Source organism: Equus przewalskii, chromosome 26 (assembly GCF_037783145.1).
Source record: "Equus przewalskii isolate Varuska chromosome 26, EquPr2, whole genome shotgun sequence".
Classification (NCBI taxonomy): Eukaryota; Metazoa; Chordata; class Mammalia; order Perissodactyla; family Equidae; genus Equus; species Equus przewalskii.
Window position 1 is genome coordinate 19,432,173 of NC_091856.1, and position 18,681 is coordinate 19,450,853.

Consider the following 18,681-nt stretch of genomic DNA (forward strand, 5'->3'; position numbering starts at 1 on the left):
ATATAGATTATGAAGTAAGTGGCAAGAAGATGACATTTGGAGCCGTGGGAGTTGATTAAGTGACCCAGGGAGAGAGTGTGGAATGCAAAGAGAAAGAAGTCTGGAACAGACCCCAAGGAACACAGACCTTTGATCTTGAGGGAGAAATTTCCTTCTGGGGTTGTGCTCGTCCTTCTTGCACTCTGGTATTTCTCGTTTCCAGAGAGCTTTGGAAAGGCACACTTTGAACACATACTGACTAGAACTGATTTGCAGCATCCTGTCAGAGCCATAGCATCCGTCATGCTGGATCATAAACTGACACCTGGCTTGAGGGCCTGGCCCCACACTGACACCCAGGGCTTAATGTGGACGGATGAGCAGAGCAGAGAAGTTCTTAGGAAAGATGGAAGGAGCTCTCCAGATTCCAAAGCTCCAGCTCATGAGCTGTGACCACAAAGAGATCTACCGCCACCAGCCAGTAGCTCTTGGGTACTATTTATAATTTCTAAAGAGTATTTTTGCTGTATAGAAAATAGCAACAAGGGGTGGGAGCTGTACAGGAAGATGTGCTTATCGCAACAAAATCAGGAGGCAAACTAAATCTGCCAGAGAGTGGGCAAACTGGTATATTCAAACAATGAGATAGTATATGGCAGTTAAATGAGTGAATCAGAGACCTACGTGTATCAGTCCAGATAAATCTCAAAAACTTTATGTTACATGAAAAAAGTCAAGCCACAGAATATTATATAAAGCATGATATTTATTAAAATTTAAAAAACCACACAAAATTGTACTACATATTCTTATGGAAAAACAAATATAAAATTACATAAGCAAAGGGGGTGCCTTGACGTCCGGAGAATGGCTCTGGGGAGGGCGTAGGGAAATGGATGAGGAGTGAGACTTTAGCTCAATCTGTATTGTTTACTCTTTTAAAAGAGGCAGAAGAAAATATAGCAAAATATTAATAGTTATTAAATAAGCTGATGAGGCATGGGAAAAATATTATTTTCTGTTCTTTTCATAATTAAAAATAAATACGAGTGTATATCAATTTTGCAATGCCAGAGCAAGATTCAGACTTATTTCCCTGATCCTAGGTTAAGCAGATGACCTGTAAAACAATTGCTAAGGAAAAGTATATATATACACACACATACACAGATATGTACATGTACATATATGTGTGTATAATACACATACGTACATAATACACATACATGCATTTTCTATACATATACACACATATATGCATAACTTCAAGTTAAAACAACAAGCTTCTAATTTTTTTATTTGAAAAAATATTGACCATATCATATATCTCTTCAGTTTCTGAGAGAGAGAATTTCATATCATGAGACCCTAACCCTTTTCTGTGATTTGACCATGTCCTGAATCTACAGACCATCTGTGTGTCATGATAAAATGATGATCCCAGAGTGACTGGAGTGGGGACAAAGCAGAGGAAATCCCTGAATGCTGGGGACTATTCCAGTGCAAGACTTGAAAGATGTCAGGTGGGGAATTACAGACAGCCTACAGAGGAGGACTGAAAATCCTGGTGGGAAATAATGGAGACAGGAGTCGGGAGGCTGGGCTCAATCTTTGCTCTGTCACAAATCACATGTGAGGACTTGACCAGTCCTTGCCCCATGTTGGGCTTCCATTCAAACATTGGCTTAGCTGATCTCTCAGGATCTTTCTAGAGATGACATTGACTGACTGCTTTATCCTCTTAATTTAAAAGCTTTGTCCCCTGGTTCCAGAATAATCAGTAGTATTCCAGGGATTCTGGGGGGCTCCCTTCTTTGGTAAATTCTGCCCAGTTTCCTTCAGCACTTTCTCCCTTTAGAGACTGTTCATATCAACCCTTCTTGGGTACTGGACCATTCTCCGAGCCAGGCTTTGTGTGACTGGAAGATTCTGAGAAGGAATTGGATAGGGGCTTTATAGGAGGCATCGGTGGGCAAGAGAGAGACTGGGTGAAGAAAAACTTAGCAAATGTGCAGAAAAAAGTCCTGTGAATTTTCCCAAGGGCAGAAATACATTTAGTCTACACTGACTTGCTATTTTTCATCAACTCACCCATCACCTTCCTCAAGCACAGGTTCTACAAGCATACTCTGTGTGTGTGTGTGTGTGTGTGTGCGCGTGTGTGTGTGTGTTGGGGTTGGAGGGCTCACTTTACTGAGTTCCAGTTGCGTTTTCACCAAAGAGGCATTTGTTTCAGGTAGCCTGGGTTCCCAGTTAGAAAAATTATTTGTTTCACTTGCATAGATGATGCCATTGGTTCATAACATTCCCAGGCGCTGGTTAACCCTCAGGGAGTAACAGAATTTAGTTTTAAACTTCCTAGAATGTCCACTCCCTATGTATCTTTCAACTGAGTTCTTAATGATTGTCCTCTTTTCATATTTTTGTCTTGCTACAAGATTCCTTTAAATGCTCTACCCCCTTGTGTCTTCAGCTGTTGGCCTTCAGAGCATCACTTGACAGAGACTGACATGAGGAACCACTCCCAATGTAAAAATCAGGTACCTCTGCTCAGAGGATGGCTGGTGAAAAATGAAAATGGAATCTTTCTCGAGTTAGAATATGAGACGGTAGAAAATTTTCTTAGCTTGCCTGTGTTTAGATTGTAGATACCTTTTCAGTAATGCATGAGTTGCTTTAAGTAAGATTCACTTGTCCTACAGGGTTAGGGCATAAATTGAATGCCACATGCCCTGTTTTTCTCTAGCTTTGGGTCCTTAAAACCTGTCTATGTTTTTACCACATACCACTTGGCTTGCTGAATTCAACACCTCTTCCAATGCCCACTCCTCCCCGAGAATCTACTCATGGAAAGTGTTAAAGAGAAATGTGGACTTTCCTGAATATTTCATAGAGCAGACCTAGGAGGAGGTTGGCATAGCACACCCGTCAGCAAATGGCTTAAAATTGTCCCTTCGCCAATTTATTCTCCCAAGTCCCTCTCATCCATTCCACGACGCCTGGGTTTTTTTTTTTTTTTTCTTCTTTTCAATCTTTTTTTAGTCTTTCTCTGAATTCCTACTCCTTTCTTTTCTCTCCTCCTTCTTGAGAAAAATGCAAAATTTTTCTCCAGTCTTTTGCACAGCAGTTAAAAGTCCCTTTTCCTTCTGAAGCATAACCTCAAGAGCTCACACTTCAAGTCAAATGGTCCTTCTTTCAAACAAATAGGATGTCCCTTCGAAAGATGATGGTCAAATGCAAAGATTGATGTAATTAGAGAAATCCCCTGGCTACCCAAGTCAGGAGAGGAAGTTGCTATTGTTCAGAAGTCCTTTTTGCCATCTTCAGGGTCCTTGTTGTCTATCGACAACTTTGTGGGCCTTAAAAACTCTCCACAGAAATGGTTTTCTGAGAGGTGTTTGAAGCAGGGAACAGAGAAATATCGTGTTGGAGATGGCAGCAGCTATTCCCTGACCAAGTGACCACATCACCTTGACCATTGCACGCTGGTTGAGCAACAAGTGCACGCACACACTTCCTGACAAGAAACAAAGGCTATCTGCTGTTGACTTACTGTCAGTCTTAACTGGAATGGAGTCAAGCCTGCTCAGATGGCCTCTTAGATTCGGGAGGGTCAGCTGGCAGTTCTTTTGTTTCGCATTTTAGATCCTACAGTTCACACCATTTGGCAAGGTACCCTGAACCTTGTCGTTCAATTCTGACTCTGCTAAAGTGACATGCAGCCAGATGAGGTTGGTTTTATACTGGTGTGGGGGCCTTTCCTTGAGTTGGGGGCTTCTGGAACACTGCCTTGATTCTTAGTTCGCAGGTCTGTGATGAGGGAGCCTGGTCTCAGATGGAAGAGACTTTGGAGAGATTCAAATCCAGCCCCTTCATTTCTCGGACGTGGATCCTGAGGTCCAAGGAGGGGAAAGGGGTAGCTCCAGGTCATGCAGTGAGTTAGTGGTAGGGCTGGGGCATAAATCGAGCCCTTCTGCTTCTCGTGGGGGACTCTGTCCACCACACCACATTACTTCCCTGCCTTCTGTCTGAAAGATACTTCACTCAAAACAGTTTTGACTCTGGAGCTGTATCTTCCCAAGAGACAGAAGGAGAAGCGTAGTCTTGAACCCTTTGTGGTTTCAGTCTTGGTCTAAAGTTTTCTGTTTGCCCAAGTGTTTGGATGGAGGAAGTACTGTATGGTGGAGAGCTGCTTTCTTCCTGAAGGCCAGGAGAATGGTTCAGTCTGAGCTACTGTATAAGAAGATGGACAACACATTCTCAAGAGGAAAGGTGTTTGTATCCACATACTGGAATTTGTCCACCTTCACTGATATGGTGGTGTTGACCTGGAGGTGCTCCAGCAGGAACTGAGAGAGATTCTGGTATATGTTTTTGCTTTGTGCTCCAGACTCACACACCGTCACCAGTGTCTGCTTTTTGACATCTTTGTTGATGAGAAGCTCCAACTTCAGGTCGACAGGATGTTCTGGGCATTTCACGAGAAACTGCAGTTGGCAGATGATGAAGTACCAACCTGGGAACTGGATCACCAGGTTCCCATCCTGGTATCTGACTCCATGGACAATGCCATCTTTGTTCCAAGACAATTTGGTTTTGTTGATGTGCTTTGACGCTGGAAAGAGAAAGACAGAAAAATAGAATTATTGGGCAAATTTCGGGTGCAGATTGGAAAATTTGAAGTCTTTCTTCAAGGTTCTCCACTCAAGACCCATGTTTTCTATAATATTGGCTGCTATTCCAACTGCCTGGAATATCTTCCATGTTATTCCTTCTAGATGCTGCTTAATAACCAAAGCACACGTACAAAACCATTATTCTCCCTTTTCTCTAATGCTTAAAGCTGGAGGATAAGAACACACACGATATTAGATCTCTATCTCCTATAGAATTGTTTTGCACTGAATTATTACATTATGTTATTCTCTTCTTATTATAATTACTATCTTCTCCTTTCAGGGTATAAGCTCCTGAACTGTATTCTCCATAAGTTCCAGACTATCAAGTTCATTTATTCAATCAGTCAATGAACATTTGATCAATGAGGGACTACTGTTTGGCAGACATTGCACAGAGTATCAGAGCTAGGACATCCAATTTTCTTCAATTAGTAACCAATTTAGGCACCAAGACGTCCAGGAGAATCTCAGACTGTGAACTTTCACATTAAGATGCATCCTTTAACCATTCATTGTCTGAATTTTTGAATGTCTTCCTCTCTTTAAAAGGGCAGCCAAAAAAATGTGTGTAGACCCCTGAAGTGCACATTAACAGGCATTCCTCAGCCAGGATTATTAGAAAAGCAGAGAATTAGCAGACCCTCTAAGCTGATGTGTTCGTGTCGGAAGCCAAGTCTCTCTGAGACCTGATAAATGAATATCAGCGCTGATGGGTCAGGGTGACTTTCAGAGCTGGGAAGCTGGTGTGTTAGTTTTAATTACTTCCATGGCTTCCCTTTAAACCTCGCTGCAATTCAGCTGAAGAGTGAGAACTAATCTAACTGCAAAATTGAATTTTTCAAATGAGCAGAATGGCTATGCAGCGCATCTTGGCCATCTCCTCCGTATCTCATCTTTCCCAGTGTAAGGGCCTCTGATTATTTCATTTATGAGGGTCCTCTTTCCTGAAGCGTGCTCCAGTATGCAAATAGGCCCTGTGCCAGCATGTTCATTAAGCTGTCAGTCTGGGGACAAGGCAATTTTGTGGATCCCTGGTGAATAACCTGACAGAGACAGAGATTAGAGCCTGCTTCCCTTGCATGAGGAAAAGTACTGTGCACTTGGTCCACAACTTGAACTTGGCTGAATATAGAGAGGTGGTGGGGGTGGGATGTGAATGACTTCAGAGGCTAGGGACGCAATATGAGGGAGTGAATGAGACTGAGGAAAGAGGAGCTTGTATCTGGAGAGAGTAACGCTCTCTTCTTTCCCCCTCAAGGCATTAAAATTCAAATTACAAAAATATCATGCAGCCTAAACAGAACCCACAAGCATGTCCATTGGCCATGGGATTCCCCTTGTGACCTCTGGCTTAGAAGTTTCAGCAAGGCCACAGGAAGTTGCCCTTATACGCTTACGGTTCCTAGATTTGGTTACTGACCTTGGAGGTAGGCCCATGACTTCTTGAACGGAGCCTTTTCCAGGATACATAAGATGTCCTCTGAGCAATTTCCTACAAATAAGGAGACCACATGTTAAGTATCTTTGCTCTGGAAACTGGAGACACCGGAGGCTTTTCCCTTGACGCTTTGATGGAGATGATAATTACTCTTCTGTTTCCATTTGGGGAGCAAAAGGAAAACTTGTTCATTTCTCATTTTGCCATCAAGGACCTTAGGAGTTTTTTCAATCGATTGCTTCCACTTGGGCTTTTACAAAAGACTGTGGAAGTTGGAGAAAGGAGACAAGTATGACCTGAGTTCCTATATGTGCCAGGTGTCACTCTTGTCACTTTACGTGTTTACATATTTCACCTCACATAATCTTGGCAGCAACTCAATGAAAGAGGTATTAGTAAGTCCCTTTGACGGATGGAAAATAGCCTGGGGACCAGAGAGATTAAGTACATTGTCCCACGTCACTCAGCCAGGCAGTGGTAGTCAGAACGATACAGCTCATAGTAATTACTGCTACTCTTCTTTTAAGAGTGTACCAGGTACTGGTCTGTGTACTTTTACAGAGTTCAGCTAATCTAATTCTCTGAATAACTCTGCAAGGTTAATCCTGATGCCTAGACATGGTCAATGATACAAGGTCAAGCAAGTTGAGGAAAACACTGAGATTGACTCTCATGTCTCTCTGATTCCCAAGGGCAGGTTTCCTCCTGGAGGCCATTTTACTAGACAGTGAAACTAAACACATTCTTACATTCACTTTTAAGAGGATATAGGATCAAAGAGATCTAAGCAGGGAGTCTGCTGTCTGGAGCTTCTCTGGCAGGGGGAAAAGACAACGTCTATGTCATTATGGTATTTAAGAAATAAAGATATTTTTAACGTATCCATTGGTGGTAGTGGTTTAGCTTCTTATTATAGTAAGTATTTTGTATGCAAAGAACCAAGTCATACATTTTCTGCAACGACTCATGAATTCAACTTATTCTGGGCAAATTCCTTCTCCTCTATGGACCTTGGTTTCCACGCTGTAAAACCGGAGATCTATGACCTGACGTTGACATTTTTTGGATGACGTCCCCATTCATTCCATCCATCAGAGACTAGGCAGCCACAGACACATTCAGTGGAAGCAGCCACACCCTGGTGTGTTTGTTCACTGGATCTCTGAGTAGCATCTGTTGGGCTCACAATCTTCTCCATTGCTCTCTGCCCAGGCCTGAGATCCCTCTTAGCCTTCCTCACAGCGCCATGGGGCCTTGGACTGGTTGAAAGCTAAGTCAAGAGTTCCCTCTACTGTCTAAACAAGCTCACTGCTAGAAGTGAGAAGGGGGCGGGCAGTTTTCATCCTTAACTGCCCTCAACCCAGAAAGAGACTCTGGTCCAAAGGTCTCTTTGGGGAGGGGGCTTGGTAGACCAGCTGCCTTTCTCTTGATCACATCTCTCAGTCATTCTCCAACTAGTGTTGTGGTCCTGCCTATTTCAGGCTACAGCCCACGCTCCTGGGGTGTGTAGAACAGCAGCACAACACTGAGGGCTGCTTATTGTCGAATGCACCATGACTACTGTTTGAGAGTCCCCCTGGCCCGTCTTCCTCTTTTGGGGTGTGGAACATCAAGTCAGAAGGAATCGCAGAGAGGTGCATCTGACTGCATCTCTTCTCTGCTTGAAATCTCTTCCTGGCTCTGCTGTTCCTAGAGGATCAGAACCAAGCTCCCCTATATGGCATTCGCGTTCCCTTGTATTCTGATCCCTACTGACCTCTCCGGTCCCATCCTTACCTCCCTCTTTCCCTTGACCTCTCTGTGCCAATTACACTAATAGTAGCAGTAGTGCTAGTAAAAATAATGGCTAATACGTAGTGAGGGATGGTTATTTTCCAGGTACTCTGCTAAGCATGACACATGCATTATTTCACTTAATTCTCACAACCACCCCGTGAGAAAGGTACTATAATGATTTCTATCTTGTACATGAGGAAACTGAGGCTTTGAAAGTGAAATGACTTCTTGATATTCGCACAGCTGGTCAGTGGTGGAGCGGAGATTCAAGCCCAGGCTGTCTGACCCTAAGGCCCAAGTGGATTGCTGACCACTCTACTGGAGTTTGGGGGCTCGTGGTGCCCCCAAACACACCGTGTTGATTTGCCATTCCATCTTAACACCTGCTCTTCCCTCTGCCTTCACCGGACAAATCATTCTTTGTTTAAAGCACAGCCGGGCAGTCATCTCCTCTAAGAAGCCTGGTCTGACCCTTCTTTCTGTTTGCCTTTTTGTCTCCTCCAGTAGACCGTGAACCCTCAGGGCAGCGACTACTGTTTATACATCCACCCTGACCAGCCCAGAAGATGCTCAGTAAATGTTTGTTGAATTGGGTCATCTAGTCCATCTCTCCTACTTCCCTCTCTGGAAGTCAGGTAAGTTCCTATGGCGTGAGTGAGGTGATGGGGATACTGGCTTGCCTTTCTCCTCCAGGCTGGAATAACGCCTGGCCACATTCTCCCATCCATTCTACAGGTTAGGTTAGATTAGAAGGGAGGATAAGACTCATGCCCTGAGCTGAGGCCAGCGCATCCCATCCAGAACAGCTCTGCTCACTGGCCAGAGGCCCCCTCGCACCAGGCCACTTCTGGTGGCGTCTATCAGGTGAGCTTCTGTAAACAGGTGGCTGTGGAAGTACAAGCCTGGGCTTGCCTCTCACACATACAAGTTCTTTTTTTTCTTCCCCTTTGGTCTTTGCATGTTTGGTGGGTTGACCTCAGTTGTAATTCTGAGAAACCCAAGGATGGAAAAAAACACTTATTTTGAAGCATTTGCATTTCCTGAAGTCAAATGGCATGGCGTATTTTAGTTTTTCTTGAAGAACCTCTTAGATGGTTTCAAGCGAAAGGAAAAACACGACAGGCCCCTTTAAGGATGACATTGCTGGAGCTGGCTAAGGGAAGGGGGCTGGGAACCAGGATCCTGGAGGGCCTGTTGATGGAATGGGGCTGTTGAATCTGGAGAGGAGCCCCGAGGAGGGCACAATTGCTGGCCTTAACACCTGACAAGGCTGTCAGCAGGAAGACGGTGCAGGTTCCTCCGTGGGGCCCAACACTAAGGCTCCAAGTGGAAGTTTAAGGAGATGATGCCCTCAGCTAATAGCTACCACCGCTCTTGTCCCCATTTCTCAGATGAGGCCATGGGAAGACCTTCATGAAGGACACAGAAATCACGCTGTAAGGCACAGTGCTGGCAGCTCAAATGTTTGACCAGTTAGTGCTGCTCAAAGATGCACTGGGCTGCTTCCAGAGTCATGAAGCTCTTGTCAAGAGTGAGATGAACATTTCATGGGATACCAGCCACATGGCTTGAGTCTCCGCATCCCCCTGGGAGTCCATGATATGACTTTCTTTTTTGGTTACGAAGACGGGAAGGAGTAACATAAATAACTGGGGCTACATGTGGCTGGAATCCTGTAAGGTCCCTGGAATTTTTAATGCAGAGAACATAGGGAGCAAAAAACACTCCTGTTTCATTCATTTCCCAGCTGAATGTGATGTCTGGAGGGGTTGAGTCTGAAGAACTGAACGCTTGGGTGGGGGAAATGAGAACTGTCTGCAGGTCGTGGCTGAGTTGATGGCCTTGGAGTTAGAATTAGGAATTTCCCCTCTCTGGGCTCTCGTGTCCCTCGCTTGAGAAGAGCAGTGTGAATGTGATGATCTAGAAGGGCCCTGCTTGTTCTCTCAGGCTGTCTAGACTTAGCTGTGCACTGCCAGGCCTGCTATAAGGACGGAAAGTCGGTCCCAGCTCAGCCTGCCTATCTTTGTGGGCATGTTGATCTACCCCAGCTAGGAGACTATCTCCACAAATTCAGATTTCCAGACACCTGCAGTGGTAGAACAGAACATTTTAGGTCTGGGGACAATCTAAGTTATGAAAAGCCTGGGTCTGTGAGGATTTGTATGATTCAGAGAGATGGAAGTTCACTGAGAGGTTACCTGGTCCAGGCTTGGTAACCACATAACACGTGTGCTCCCCAATGCTACCCCATGGCTGACTTGTCCTAGGTCACCCCATGAGTTAGTGACAGAGGCAGGAACAGAGATCAAGATTCCTTGCCTCTTCTGTGGGGCATTCCATCTTTTGGACAACTCAAGTACTCTGTGAATTCTTCTGAGGATCAAGCCCTTCAGATGGGCAAGATTTGTAGTTGTTTTCCCAAGATTTGGCTTCCTCTAGAAGGATCAAGGACCTTTCTCTGGCTTTGTTTGGAAGCCTGGAGAGAAATATGTGCCAATGAAATCCTTCTGGCCAGTTGCACAGAAGAGAGAGACAGGGAGAGACAGATGTTGTTGAAGGTGATTGAAAGGATCACGTTGTGAAGTCAGAATAGTGGTAACCTGAAGACGGGACCCTGCCTTGAGATCTCAAAATGTTAGACCTGAAAGGGCCATCGGATGCCAAGTTAACCAAGACTCTAGTTTTGTGAGTGGGGTGACTGAACCCAGAGTGATTGAGGGTCTGACCCAAGACCCACTGTAGGTTTGTGGCAGAGCTAGGTTCAGAGCACTGAGCTCCTGGCTCCCAGTCCAGGGTTCTGTCCCCTGTTTTTTAGTCTTTGCATTGAGGCGGGAGGCTAAGTGTAGGAAGAAGTGGGTTTGCAGCCACCATCATGCTGGACTGAAAACTGATGAGGCAGCTGGAGGTGCTGGGAAAACAAGCACTAAAGAGCCTTCTGGGCTCCCTCTTGCAGGAGAATGCCAGGAGATGACTTTAGACCTCTGTGCTGAACCCTGCCAAGTCACCAGTCAGGGGACAATCAGGCTTCCATTAAGATGCAACAATGCCCAAGATAGCAAAACAAACCACACTGACCGTTCCGGTCAGATGGTATGTGGTCTGAGTGCCAGGAACCTTCCAGGTTGGTATCAGGACAAGACAGACACAGTGCATCTCAAATAGAGCACTTGGGTTCCAATCAAGGCTTTTAGCTTCTGACCTTTCCCTTCCTCTTACTGCCCCTCAGTTACTGCATCTATGAAGTGGAGATGGTAGCAATCAACCAAATGTATGGAAGTTGCAAAGATGCAATAAGATTGTGGGTGTCAAGTGGCCAGGGCAGCACGTGGCTCAGAGGAGACACTCAACAAATGGCAGTCCCTTCCTCCTCTCCTCCTCTTTTCTTAGTTGTTTTGGTGGCACAGCTTAGCAATGCTTCTTTGCAAGGTGATCTGGCGGATGAAATGCTCACTAAACAAAGCTCATGGCATTATCTGAATGATTAGAGGAGTTCAATTACATACATAAGTGTTTGAGGCCAAGTGATGCTTCCAGGAAGTGTTCAGAATCCCCTTCCCTCTGTTGAAAATATTTTAATCCTTCCAAGAAGGAGAAGAATTACCCTAATGACTCTGCATCTACCTTGTCCTGGCTCCTTAGTTCTCTTCCTCTGGTGGAATACCCAGGAGAGTCCCAACAGTGACATCTAGGGGACAGTCTCTCCATTATGAGCAGAATTTGGAATCAAAGTGAATCTGTAACCTAAGGATAGTTTCAACTGTTGACTGTTTCCTTGATGCTACCAGGCCAACCAGTGACAGAGAAACTCCAAGATGGGCTATTTCTTAGACCAAGGACACTGGGCGACTCTGGAATTGCAAACAGCGTCTAAGGAACACCCATCCCAGCGCAATCAGCATTAAGCACATACAAGGTGATCATTAAGTACAAATCAAGAACAAGTTGGAATTCATTTGAATCCTTGAAGGTTCCTCAGGACTTGGGGGTCTTTTCAATCCTGACTTGTTACAGTATGTACGACAAAGCTATCTGACTCTGGGTATTTCCTGGGAATTCACTTATACTAAATGCAAGTTGAATTAATATCGTTGGGGGTATTTAAGAAGCACCTCTGAAGTCTATAATTTAAAAGGTAAGGTGAGTCTAGAGTCATTTGGTGAGATCTGCTAACATTTTATATAACTTTTTAACCCCCCCCCCCCCCCCCAGCAATTCTAGAAGCAGAAGGATGACAGCGCCCTTACAAATTTAGGCTTCTGGTCAAACAGGCTTGGGTTCAAATTCCAGCCCTGTTACTTACTAAGTTGTGTGGTTTTGCACAAGTCACTCAACCTCTTTGAATTCTCTTGAAAATGAGAATAATAATAACCTCCCTTGATGAGTTGCTGGGAGGATTAAATGAGATAATGCATAGCAGGGAGCCTGATGTCCACTGCCCAAAGTAAACCAAGAAAGTGTTGGCTCCCGTTCCCGGTCCAGGGCTTGCTCTGCTGGGCTTGTGGACATGAGGCTGACACATGTGGTGTCAGCGACTTGGATGAAATATAGAATGAAGCCAGTTTTAGGAATAGGCCTGCTTTCCCGCCCCCCTCCCTCCACCTCTCTTCTTTATTTCCTTTTTCTTTCCCCAAAGTATTTAAAAGATGGGGATTTCTTCTGAATTTAGAGACGTGATTTGTATGTGCTAAATTCAAGTATAAATTTTAATCCGTTTCTCAGTGAGCTGAGTATTTTTTTCCTCTTCTCTCCTCTCCCCCTGCATCTCCTCTCTCCTCCCTCCTTTCCTCCGTGGCAGGGGGGTGGGGGGTAGGCAGAGCTGGCTTTAGCTCTCTGGGCGGCATCCCCAGGGCCCTATTCTGCTTTATTCTGAGTGGCCTATTTTCTAATTTGTTTCTTGTAGAGAGAGTCTTGACTCCTGTCAGCTCTGCCTTAAGAAAAGGACAGTTCAAGAGTAAGTTTTCAGGAGTGTGTTCAAAGTAAACGCAGAAGCAAATCGACTTTTTGAGGCCAGTGACTATCTGAAAAGCAATTTACCCCCTGAGCAGGAGTCCCCCCTCTTGCTTTGAAAAAGAAAAAGCAACAACTGATGGACTGAGCAATCTAGATCCAGATCAATCCATCTGACAGAAGCGGGGGCTCGGATGCTCACCTTCAGTCTTTCTAGGGGAGAGGATGCTGCTTCTCCGCCTGCCTCTTCTGCTGTCAGTGGTGTCCTGGTGTCTTAGGGTCGTGGTGGCGCTGTGACCATCTGGATCACAGCCATGTGACACCAGGGATAGCTGGGGATTGCTGAGTGGCCAGCCTCTGTGGTTTTGTTTCATTGCCTTCAATGGGTACCTTTTATTGTTTCTTTGGGGATGGTTCGCTAGGTACAATTAGAAAGCCAACCTTCCTTGATCTCTTTCAAGGCCCACATTTTCTTTTCAGCAGGGGGAGTGAGCGGGGAGGAGGAGAATAGTCAGCTAAGCTGCACAAAAATTGTAAATTGTTAGCCCGGTAAAATGGCCAAAGAATCCTAAGTTATTTGTTCCGTTTCTGGAATGTGATACTCAAAGCAAACTCCACGCCTGGGTCAGGTCATCTGGCTTACCCCCATCATTCCATGTATTCTAGAAAACAGGACACCCCAGCCCCTGAGAGGGAAAGGAAGAGCTTCAAGTCCCAGGACTGGAATGGAGGTATTCCAAAGTTCAACCCCGCTCTCGCCTTTTGCACCTCGTCTTCAGCTGGAGATGGAACTCAAGCAAGGGTGGGGAGTGCACGGAGGGGTCGAAGTCTATCCACTGTTTCAATGTGTCAGGGCTTCCAGGAACCTCTGGATGTTAGGGGCCACGTGACATTCACAGGAAAGAAAGACCTCCTCTAACTGGCGTTTGTAGGGGAGGGAGCACTCATTCCAGGTCTCATGACTCCTCAGCTGCAAAGCCAGGGCTTAAATTCAGTCTCTGGATCCCCTGCCATGGGCCGCTTATGCAGCCTGTCAGTCCACCTCGCATGCAGACCCATGTGTGTGGTCACCCTGAGGACCCTCTCTGCCCCAGAGCTTGATAACAGAGAGCAGGCTTCAGCGACAAGAAAGCGAACAGCCACGGGAGCAGGTGCTGAGGAAGCGACAAAGAGTGCTGGAAGGATTCCCAGCTTTGGAGGTCTGGTAGGGGCGCCGGAAGGAAGCACAGTCATGCTTTACTAAGCATCTGGTGGGACAGTCCCACTTAAGCAAGGGGTATCAGGGTGGGTCAGCCTGGATTTTGAGGTCTTGTCTCACTCCTTGCTAGCTGTGCAATCTTAGGCAAGTCAGTAAACCTCTCTGTGCTCCAGTTTCTGTACCTATAAAACAAGGCTCATAGTTATCCTTGGGGCTCATTGTGAGGATGGCATGAGTGAATTACAAGGCATTCAGTCCAGCACTTGGTACATAGCGGACGCCCGTCACTATTCATTATTCTCACTCTGCCAGGCCCCCATCCGCACATAGTGAGGGAATAAAGGAAAAGCTGATTTAAAAGTTGTGTCCAGAATTCTTCCAGTGCAGAGAAGTCCTGTCATTCAGTTTTTGGGATGTTGGGAAGGACTGGTCCTGAGATTAAGGCCACCAAAATCATTTGGCAAAATAAAGTCAGTAGAATTTGAATCTCTGCAGTGTTGGTGAGGGGAGGAAAAGGACATGCAAACTGGTAGGAAGGAGAGTGGGCGAGTGTGCATGGCGGAGGGCTGAGCCCCAGGGAGGAGACCTGTCTCTCCAGAAACTCCCAGTGGCTGGAGTGGCAGAGGCCTTACAAGAACAAGGGTGTCTGATATTCTGTTTGCGTCTTCCTCTGTGATGGAGTGCATTGCCCCCCACCCAGCTTCTTTGCGTCCCCTAAATCCTGCTAGGAACTTTGCTGGACGCAAAGGCGGGGTGCTGTTGGAACTCTGGGGAAATCAAGGCAAAAGTGTCTGCATTCTGTGATTTGGGCAAATAAGTCACGTAAGGTGAGCACATGCGAGATTCAAAATGAGCTGGAAGCAGAAAATTGGAACAAGAAGGGACGAGAAGCAGCACAAGCCTCGAGCTGACAAGCAGCCCTCCTGGCTTCCTCACCATATATCTGGGGTGGGATGGAGCCATTTTATTCGGAGATGAAAGAATAGAGCGGACCCTGTGTCCAAAGGACATAGGCTCAGACACGTGGCAGACAAGAGCTGTATTTGCTGCCCCATGTCACCCTCGTGGCGGCTCTGTGTGGGAGTCCTTGTTAACCCCATTTTCCTGATGAGAGGAGAAGCATGTGGTGGAAGGTTCTCCCAGGCCCCTTCCTGGCCCACAGTCCCAGCTGAACCCCTGGAATGGTCCACTGAGTCCTAAGCACAATGGAGTGCCTACGAGGTGGCAATGTCTCGTGACAGTCTCCTGGGAAGGAATGGGCAGCTTGTGCTGGGACCCAGAAATCCTTTCGTTACAAAGAGGATTGGTTTTCCGTGGATTCCCCTGCAGCTAAGTGTCATCTGGTGTGAAGTTACTGTTGTGTGTGTACACGGCCCTGCTTCCTGGGCTCGGGGCTGCTGCTGTCTTCCCGCTGACGGTGGATGATTTCCATCAGCTGGTGACAGAAGAGTCCCTGGAAAAAGTCTGGCTTCTGTCCCTGTCCGCCCCAGCGACAAACCACATGTTTCCCAGTGACAAACTACATGCTCCTCTAGGGGTTCCCTTCTGCCCAGAAGGGCTTGCAATGGCTTTTCAAAGGGACAGTTTGCTGCTTGTGCCCATTTAAGAGGGCTTGTTGGGGGAGGAGGCTGTGTCTTCAGACTCCCTCAAGACTATTGCTAGACTTTTTCTTCTAGATTTAGATACTGAATGAGAGAATTCCAGCGTCATAAAGTGTCAAAGCTGGAAGGACCTTCCAGCTCCTTTAGCACGTCGCTGGGATGTTACAGACGAGGCCCAGAGAGGAGGAGAGACTTGCTCAGAGAAACACAGCTGGCTGGTGCCAAGGTCAGTTCTGGAGCCCAGGTCTTGCTCCAAGGTGTTTTTCCACCTCCCCTTACTCCCGGGTCTGCAGTCTGCCAGCTGAGAGAAGTGTGGACTTGCATTAAAAGCAGGAGAAAGCCAAGGACCACAGAGAGCAGGTCACTGACATTTCATGGCTGGAGCACATCACGCAGGGGGAGAGAGGGGACCTGAGATTCTGACTCCTGCTCTGCTATCAACTCCTTAGCAACTCATCTTGATTGCTTGGGCTCCAGCTCCTCATCTGCAAAATGGGAATACCAATCCCCACGTTGCCTGCTCACAGGATTGAGGCAAAGTTCAACCTAAGGGCGGTACGGGAGGGTCTTTAACAATAGTCATGGCCCTAGTGGAGGGTCCTATTAGCATTTTTTTGTCTGGTTGCTGAGACATTGAATTGTGAACTGAGGTTGGTTTGGATTGGCTTGTATTCTGATATTTACAGTGATGGCCCAGATGAGAAGGGAGCTGATAAATGATCTCATCCATGGCTCCCCAAATTTTGGATTTAACGGACCAAAGAAATTGATCCCAAAATGAAAATTCAGTGACCAAGATACAGTGGGCATCTTTTGATTTTGCCTATTGTGACCACTAAAACAAACAAAGAAAAGTAACTCAGACAAAAAGCAATCCAACTTGACTCCTGTCTATATCAACTTCATGTTGTAAAAGAAATGACATTTTACCACTTGAGGAAAGGACATACTCTCAGAGGACAGAAGCGCCCCTTACCTTAAAAATACTTGGCTATGGGAAAAGGGGGCTGCCTTGTCCTTCTTTTTCCTCCTCCACTCTGGACTGGTGAAAGCCGTTATAGGGCCAGAACCGCTGCTTGGAGCCCCTGTACTTGGTAACCCATGTGGAGGTGCGGAAACTGAGATGCAGAATGGCTGAAGTCACATCGCCCCACCAAAACTGTCCTTCTCATTGAGATCATGTTCCTGTTCAAGATCGCCTCCCCCTCTCAAAAAACGAAAGGTTCTGGTCTTGGAAAGTCTGAGTGGATGTGGTGGCGGAACGATGGGAGTGGGGAAGGGAAGGTGACACTTACTCAGTGCACTTGGATTTTTGCAGGCTCTGTAAGAACATGTGTCACATGTTCTGACTCCAAGCCTGTGGGGTTTCCATGATAGGGGTCAGCAAACTCTGGTCTGTGGGTCAGATCCATCCCACCTCCTCATTATACAAAGAAAGTTTTATGGACTCGAAGCCATGGCTGCTCATTTGCACAGAGCCTGGGCTTCTTCTGCACTACAACAAGAGAGTTGACTAGCTGCAACAGAGACCTCACGGCCTGCAAAGCCTAAAATATTCACTATCTTGCCCTTTACAGGAAAAATTTGCTGACCTCTGCATTGTACCGTTCTCCCTTTTACGTGAATGGGACTGTCTGCAGTGGGAGGCATTGTGGGAATTGGGGTCATGTGCTAAGTAATTCTAGCCACGATTAAGACATTGTTGACAAAGCTGTGATTATCAGTCTGACTTGAAAGATCCAGAAGGCTTGTGTGTCTGGGTCCTTCTGCCCTTACTTGCTAAGTCTCTGGGTGACAGATAGCAGAAAAGGTTTCCTGATGGAAACTCCAAGTGCGATGCTGCTGGTGTGAGGAGCTGTGTCCAGGCACTTGTGTCCTCTGGTCCCAAGGATGCCCTGGTGTCTCTACCTGGGTACTTATGATGGCACGTCTACTTTCTCTTTCTCTCCTCCTTTTTTCTCTGAGCTGCCTTGTTATCCAGCTGTGCTTGCTGTCTGGGTTCTAAAGTTTACAGGACTGGAATGGGTTAATGTTCTTGAGTGGAAAGAACTTAGAGATGAGGACATCTGAGTTCTAGGTTGGCTCCATAGGCCCTTGGACATGACACTTCACTGGGTCTTACTTTTCCTCCTCTCTGCATTGAAAACATTCACCGGATGATCTCAAAGTTTTTCATCTTCAGTGTTAACCTAACTGCACATCCCCTCTCTGGGGCTGGTAGAGACGGCGCATTAATTAGTGACTTCACTGATAGGAAATGCGGGGGAGAGGAGGTCTGTTTTCACAGATCCTCAACTTCATTATGCATTTTGGCTACTACCAGTTACTTAACGATTACTGTGTGCTGGTTGCCATGCCAAGCAATTTACAGACAAGATCTGATTGGCTTCTCCAATACCTTCGTGAGGTGGGTATTACTATTCCCATTTTGTAGATGAGGAACTGAGGCTCCCAGGTGGAATGCAGAGCCAAGATTCATACCCATATTTGCCTGACTCCAAATTTCAAGCTTTTAACACAACACTTCTTTGCATTCCTGTCTATGTCCACGCAACAGCCCATGCCACAGGTAGAATTTTCATTAGTGGGAGAGTTGAGGGCTAGTGGGAGACTTGTGGGAATGAGGGTGTGGATCAGAGACTACTCAGACGAATCAAGATGCATCAGCTCAGCCCTGAGCAGCTCCCACCTCCGCCTCCGCTCCCTTTTCTGTAGGGCACTGTCCTGCTGTTTCTGGTTTTTAATCAACTGTGGTGTGATAAGGATGATTCAGTACATATTTACTCCTAATTCCAAGGTCTTACCTCCTTTCAGGGGGAATTTGCCGGGTGGGTTGGGAATGGAGTCCTGGAAGAGAAGGAAGAAAAAAAAGAAGCAACATGAGGATGACATCCAACTGAATCCACTCATCTTTTTCTCTTCCATCTTGGTGGTCCTCAAAGTACTGTGTAATTTAGATTTCACATTCCATCTGACCCTTAAATTTTTAAAAATTAATTCACTGACTTAGTTTACAAAGGGTTTTCCCATCTCTTTGCTTGACAACCTACTTATCAGGGATGC

The 18,681-nt window shown here is 46.1% G+C and overlaps 1 protein-coding gene across 1 annotated transcript in view; it reads right to left on the reverse strand.

The window, feature by feature from the left end:
- Positions 1 to 727: 727 nt before the first annotated feature.
- The window catches only part of TNFSF8 (TNF superfamily member 8), a 28,426-nt gene continuing 10,472 nt past the window's right edge, over positions 728 to 18,681 (reverse strand). Inside the window, exons 2-4 of the mRNA XM_008536510.2 lie at positions 18,423 to 18,465; positions 6,079 to 6,150; positions 728 to 4,594 (exon numbers count right to left, since the gene is read on the reverse strand). Of these exons, the coding sequence (XP_008534732.1) occupies positions 4,200 to 4,594; positions 6,079 to 6,150; positions 18,423 to 18,465 (510 nt within the window). The 3' untranslated portion in view covers positions 728 to 4,199. The remainder of the gene's footprint in view (positions 4,595 to 6,078; positions 6,151 to 18,422; positions 18,466 to 18,681) is intronic.